The sequence below is a fragment of the Pseudonaja textilis genome, chromosome 13, assembly GCF_049901715.1.
Source record: "Pseudonaja textilis isolate UNSWEBS1 chromosome 13, rPseTex1.2, whole genome shotgun sequence".
Classification (NCBI taxonomy): domain Eukaryota; kingdom Metazoa; phylum Chordata; class Lepidosauria; order Squamata; family Elapidae; genus Pseudonaja; species Pseudonaja textilis.
The window spans coordinates 12,407,219-12,414,290 of NC_142002.1; the positions used below are offsets into that span (position 1 = coordinate 12,407,219).

The 7,072-nt window shown below is 41.2% G+C and overlaps 1 protein-coding gene across 1 annotated transcript in view; it reads left to right on the plus strand.

Moving 5' to 3' along the window:
* The window catches only part of HDGFL3 (HDGF like 3), a 37,307-nt gene extending 30,469 nt beyond the window's left edge, over positions 1–6,838 (plus strand). Inside the window, exons 3-6 of the mRNA XM_026709762.2 lie at positions 1,067–1,205; positions 2,120–2,278; positions 3,511–3,657; positions 5,095–6,838. Coding sequence (XP_026565547.1) covers positions 1,067–1,205; positions 2,120–2,278; positions 3,511–3,657; positions 5,095–5,100 — 451 coding nt within the window. The 3' untranslated portion in view covers positions 5,101–6,838. The remainder of the gene's footprint in view (positions 1–1,066; positions 1,206–2,119; positions 2,279–3,510; positions 3,658–5,094) is intronic.
* The last annotated feature ends 234 nt before the right edge of the window (positions 6,839–7,072 follow it).

The window sequence follows — 7,072 nt, forward strand, 5'->3', positions numbered from 1 at the left end:
CAGCATGATGCCACTCCCCAAACTACTGGCATGTTTCCTCTTTGCACTGGATAGACCAGGCCAAAGCGACGCGAACTGGCCCCTTATATTTTCCAGGATGGTCCCATGGGCTGGATCTGACCACATCAGATGGGCCTTGAGTTTGACACCCCTGTCCTACATCAGCAACATTTACAGTAGCAAGGGCTAAATGAGTCATTCGCCTGTGTTAATGGGGTGACATGAGTAAATTGGTGACAGGGCCAAATTAAATTGTTTAATACCAGAAGTTAGCAATTGTGTAAATGATTTTTTAAAAAATGTGTAAGCAGGGGGCCCCAGGGCTTTGAAATGCTGCTCTAGAGAACTGGGCTCTCTTTGTGGGCTTGGCATAGTTTGGAGAACAACGATAGTTAAGTAGATAAGCTTTACCCTCAATGAAGATTGCAGCCACTTATAAACTGGGATCACAGAATGTTGGCTAATCCCCAAGTTATGGCTGGTTGGTGCCTGAATCTCAAGCCTGCAATTGTGGAAGAAAACAGTGGCAAACCCCTTTAATATAATGACTCCCAAAATCTACAAGAATGTGTTCCTGTAACCACCAAGAATCAAGCTCAGGTTGTCTTTCCCATCCCACTGATGTTCTAAATATGGACAGGTATCCTTTGGTCTTCTTCAGTGGAGTATCCTTGTACAAGCTGATATTATAAATCGCCCAGAATTCTCCAGTCAACATGGCCATGTTGGATGGGTGTGTGTGTGTCACATAATATGTCTGGAATGTGCAAAGTGGGAAAATGCTGCATAACTGCAATTTCTGAATGGGAAAAAAAATCAGTGGCAGATGTTATAATTTTCCTCCAAAGGCCACCAAGTGGCTCATCTTTCAAAGCTCTAACCACGGATTAAGTGATGAGGTTCACATGCCACAGTTTGATGTGGTATCTGAACCGAGCCACAGCTGGCCTATCCAACGAAAGGGGATTTAGGTGCCATTTTTCGCAAGTTAATGAATAGTACGTCTGTAAAGAATACGGATTATAATTCCATCTGTCATTTGACCCTTTCCTTTCTTCAACTGCAGGGCATTTCTGGGGCCCAAAGACCTCTTCCCTTACAAAGAATATAAAGACAAGTTTGGAAAATCAAACAAACGAAAAGGGTTTAATGAAGGCCTGTGGGAAATCGAAAACAACCCAGGTGTCAAGTTTAGTGGATACCAGGTAAAAATGGACTTCCTTTTTCTATCTTTTACCACCCAACCCATCACCCCTTCCTTTTGCCAATGTGTGATAGCGAGGACTGAAGGCAAAACTTGTGTAGCCAGAACTGTTGGTTTTGGATCCCTTCTCTTGTGAGATTTTGCCTAAGCAAAGTCACAAAGATGACTAAGTAGGATTTTATACAACTGGAGAAAGGATGATGCTGGTCTACCGGGCATGATGCTGTCTACCCTCCAGTGAGTAAGGATCCTTGCTGAGTTGTGATCAGAAGGAAAGCATGGCACATTCTTCATGTTATAGCATGGGTAGACAGGTAGTCTTCAACTTAACAACCATTTACTTAATGACCACTTGAAATTACTACGGTGATGAAAAAAGCGATGTATGACCATTTTTCACACTTAAGACTATTGCAATCTTCCTGTGGTCACGTGATCAAAATGACTTTAGGACATGTGATCAACTGAGAGGGTTCCAAGTAACATACCTGTAGCAAACAAAACTCCGAGGCAGGTAAATTCCTCAAAAGAATACGTTTATTGGATATGTCATATTGGCACAGGCTGGTGAAAACTGTCTCTGAGTATTCCCATGGTTTTCACCTAATTAAAAGTATAAGTTTTTCACTTTCTCAAAACAATCAGTCATTTGGTCCAGTTGCTAGGTGACTTCATTCCCCTCCTTCCAAGCACCTGCAGAAATGTCCTTGGTTCCCAAGGGAAAGTATTTTATTTTGACAAACCTCAACTATCTCTATGTCCCCCTCCCTATCCCTCTGCTCCAGTGTGTGTGTGTCAGCATTAAAGTCTCAAAATGGCCTCAGTCAGGCCAGCTTCAGGGCTGACATCAACTATTGCACGGACTGTTACCAAACTAACCTAGTTTGAGGTCTAATTGTTGGCTTTATTCCCAAGGCTATTCAGCAACAGAGCTCCTCAGAAACCGAAGGTGAAGGAGGGAACACGGCAGATGCTAGCAGCGAGGAAGAAGGGGATCGGGTAGAAGAAGATGGAAAGGGCAAAAGGAAGAACGAAAAAGCGGGCTCAAAACGGAAAAAATCTTACACTTCAAAGGTAATTCATGAAGCTCTCACTGACGATCTGGAGCTGTTTTGATTTATAGCAGGAGTCTCCAATCCTGGCAACTTTATGACTTAACGGACTTCAACTTCGAGAATTCCTCAGCCAGCCATGCTGGGAGTTGAAGTCCACAAGTCTTAAAGTTGCCATGGTTGGAGACCCCTGATCTGGAGAATGTTTCCTGGCTGCCTTTAAGTCAAGGATGAATTTTTTTAAAATCTGCTTTTCAGAATTGTTCTTCAACATACTGAAGTGGGTAATGTTTGTCTGTGACGACAGAAAAAAATAAAATACGATCAAAGTTAAGGTTGGCCACTTCACAATCCTAATTCATCCAAATCCTCACCTCCCTCCCTTTGTAACACACACAATTATTCAGAGTTTCTTATTTTAGGAAAGAGTAAGGGCAATGATATATAAATATGCCATGGTGTTTGAAAAGGAACACCCAGATCTGTAAATCTAAGTGGAGGGAAGACATTTGCATGGTGGCGCAGTGGTTAGAATCAGTACTACAAGCTACTTCTGCTGACTGCCAGCTGCCTTCAATTTGGCAGTTCAAATCTCACTAGGCTCAAGATTGACTCAGCCCCTCCATCCTTCCAAGGTCGGTAAAATGAGGACCCAGATTGTTGGGGGCAAGAGGCTGACTCGGTAAACTGCTTAGAGAGGACTGTAAAGTACTGTGAAGTGGTATATATAAGTCTAAGTGCTAATAGGAAGGAAGGAGGTAGGGAGGGACAGGAAGAGAAGGAGGGAAGGAAGGAAAGAAGGAAGGAAGGGAAACAAGAAGAAGGAAGCCGTGGTGGCGCAGTGGTTAGAATGCAGGATCACAGGCTAATTTTGTCCACTGATAATAGTTTGATCCTGACTGGCTCAAGGTTGACTCAGCCTTCCATCCTTCCAAGGTGGATCAAATGAGGACCCAGATTGTTGGGGTCAAGAGGCTGACTCTATAAACCACTTAGAGCAGGATGTAAAGCACTGTGAAGTGGTATATAAGTGTAAGTGCTATTGCTGTTTGGGAAGGGAAAGGATGAAACGATTAAGAATAAAACTCCTTTCTACCCCAGGAAACAAGCTGATGCATTTGTAATTAAACCCAAGAATAGTCACCTTAATACTCTTAACCAGAACTTAACAATTTACTAATACTAAGCTATATAGCTTGGGAAAATAGCTTTGGTTTCACGTTTTGTTTTGTTTTTCTTGATGGATGCCCCTAGAAATCTTCCAAGCAATCAAGGAAATCTCCCGAAGACGAAGATGATAAGGATTGCAAAGAGGAAGAAAATAAGAGTAGCTCTGATGCCGGTGAAGCAGGCAACGACACACGAAACACTTCTTCAGACTTGCAGAAAACTAGTGAAGGGGTAAGGCCTTAGGATTCCTTCCGAAGCTGCGTGATTTTAAATAGATACATGGGGGGGTGGGGGGTGGGATCCACCTGTAATCCCCAAATTCTGCAGCCAGCCGAACTGTTGGACATACCACTTGGTCCATCTAAAAGGGCAACCTCAACTCATCCTAGAAACCCTGAGCTAGGCAAGATAGAAAGGCAGGCAGTGTTCTGGCCTCAGTGCCAGAGCAGGGTAGCATCTAGTTTGACAGTGATATGTTCAAAAGCAAGATTTTCCCCGTAGTTTTGTTTAACTAGATTTGTTAAAACGGACTACGTTTCAGAAACTTCACTTTATTGAATAGTTTTTAACTTCCAGAAGCCACCCCCCAGGCTGAAGAACATTTTCAGCCTCTCAGCCATGATCTCTGGGTGAACTGGTCAAGGGGTCCTTTGTTTTAACCCATTAAGAGGAATGTCCAGGAGTCCCGAATAATTTCTGAACATGCCATTGCACACAGTTGCATTGGCTGTTCTTGAAACTCTGTACATGGGCATTTGAGAGTCCTCTCTCAGTAGCTTCTCCCTACTTCTTAAAAATTGAGTTCTAGATATTTCCCTGGTGCACTTGGTGTTTTTCTTAGTTGCTCACTTTAATTAATCTACTTAAACCTGGCTAGCTGTTTTATGTTTTGTTTTTTGTGTTACAAAGCATGGCTTGTATTAACCATGGCCTTTTATATTTGAATGGGCTTAGACGGGATTGCTTTGTATTCTCCCCATCTCTGCTGGGTGCCATTAGAAGGAATGAGGGAAAATGAGCCTGGAATTGAGTCAAGCAAGCCATAGGTGCTTTGCTGTCCGCAATATGGATTCTGGCTTGTTCCTGAATGTCTAAAGAGATTCTCAAGTCACCCAGATCATGGTTCTCCCAAGTGAGCTTTTTCAAGAGGCAACTGGACTTCCTTTGTTTTTCCTCGAAGACATTTCGCTTCTCCTCCAAGAAGTTTCTTCACTTCTAATGTCAAAATTGAACGGCCCTTTCTCAACAGAGGGGGAGAGATACCACACCGCCTGTCTCCCATTTACAACGCAATCCTTTCAGCAGCTCCAAGAAAGTTCCGCATCCATTTGCGCTATTCAGATGACCCTGTGGGCACAGATAAACCTCCAAGTGGCCTCAACGACTCTCAGAAAGAGTGCTAACGACCAGATGACTGCAAGGGATACACATCCTTCCATTGCCCTTCATTCAGTCAGAACAGAAGAAAGCTTCTTGGATAAGAAGTGAAACCTCTTCCAAGGAAGAACAAAGAAAGTCCAGTTGCCTCTTGGAAAAAACACCTTTAGGATGGCTTGTTCCTAACTTGTTTAACAAGTTCAGTTTTCTTTTGTATGAATGCCTCTAATGTTGACGGAATCGTTTCAATCTGAAAAAGTGATCCTTCTTTGTTTTTTTATCTCTCCCTAGACTTAACCAACATATTGACTGCTGCATATTAAGGGAAGACACAAGAAAGTGACATGTTTGGTTGTTTAATATTCTTGGATTTGATTAAAGTCAGCACATCTGTCCATCAGCAGCATATATGTTTGTATGCACATTTAGCCACATTCCTGCCCATTCTGTTCTCAGCAGCAACTTTCAACATCATACCCCCCCACCCCCCATTGACACCCCACCAGGTCCTTTTCTAAATGTCCTTTTATTTAATTGCCCAAAAAGTCTCTTTTTCAAGCAAGACCCACACCGACAACGGCCATTTTTAGATAACTACTACTACTTTTTTTTTTACAGAAAAAGAAGGGCAACATCTCTTAAATTTTAAAACGAATCTTTAAAAACTGCCTTTAAACACTTAGAAATACATGCCCTCTCCTAACAAGTCACAAGGATCTTTATTCTGCTTAACAAATCATTACGTTTTAAATTAGCCCTTTATCCATTTGTTGTTTTGCGGGGTTTTTTTTTTAAAGGGGGTTTAAAAACAAACATGGCCAACTAGCAACTTAGGAATGCTGGTTGTCTTGAGTAATTTTCTCTTCGCTGACATCCGGCTGTGTTTTTAGCAGATTTGCTCGCATTTTCATTTTTTAAGGAAATGGGGAGGGGGGGAAAACGTATTTTCAGCTTGTAAGAAAAAGATCAGCCATCTCTCCTTGGATTTTGTATGCATTATGTAAATGTACATATTTTGTATGTAAAGCAACACGGAATTCCAAATTTTGAAACCCCAGATCAAGATTCCATCACATTTATAGCTCATTGAATTCACCATGGCAAAAATATTCCTGCAGTCCATTTTTTAACTTCTGTCTGGAAAATTCAATTGTTTCCTACCCACCAGGAGTACAGAAGTTGGCCATCTCTGTTTTTAAAACCTCACAAGAAAATGTACTTGATTTATTACCATTATAACAAAAAGTCAATAATTGTAAGAAAGTACCTTTCCTTATTAGAACACTCTAGCTTAGCTATACTCTTAATCCTTTTCAAGATCATGACGTAATGTAAGTTTCTCTAACTTAGTTCCTATATGTGGAGTTAGTAAAAAGTCTTTTGTGTTTCTCTAGATGAATAACAAGGAACTTTTTTGGGGGGGGCCAATACAAATTGGAGCTTACTGTGTTTTGGGGACGCCTTCCACTTTTAAGCTTAATTGTGATTACTGAAAGGCCAACGGGAAACAAAGCCAAAACATCCAATTAAAGTATAAGAATAACAGTTATACTGAAAAGCTTAAAAAACAACAAAAAGAGGGGGAAATAAACCCTGTCATTTTTCTGTTTTTTTTGTTTTGTTTTCTACTCTCAAAACTAGATCTAGACTAGGTAGGTAAGCATTCCAGAATCCATTATTCTGTGTACATTATTGTTGCTATTGTGAGAATAGAGAATTTTATTTATTTTTTAAGGCCAGCTTTTATTGTGAAGACATATGGGTTTAGTCCGGTTTTATCGACCCTTGTTATGCTCGTCCTTGGACCATCTCTCTGCGTACTCAAGGTTTGTAGTTGAAAAGTTTACTGTACAAAAAAAAGAAAAAAATCAAAAAACAAAAAAAACTATTGTTTTTACAGAATAAATTTATTGGAATGTGTATTGGGAGTAAGGTTTGAGGTTGTAAGCAGCTGAGTTAGCGTCATATTTGGCTTCATAACGTGTAATGTGAGGTATTCATGTAACTCGAGTATTAAAGCAACGCATTCTGTTAACGCTTGAGTTGGTTATAATAGAACACCAATGCAGGGGAAAGCTTCCTTGTGTGTGTCCCATGGCTTTGATTTGTGTCGGTTGTGCTGAATCTGATATTGGAAGGACTAGACCAATCCATGGCTCTCTGCAAAGGGCCCACAAACCAGGGTGGCGCAGTGGTTAGAATGTGGTACTTCAGGCTCACGTTGCCAGAAGTTCAATTCCCTCAATCCCGACAGGGCTGAAGGTTGACT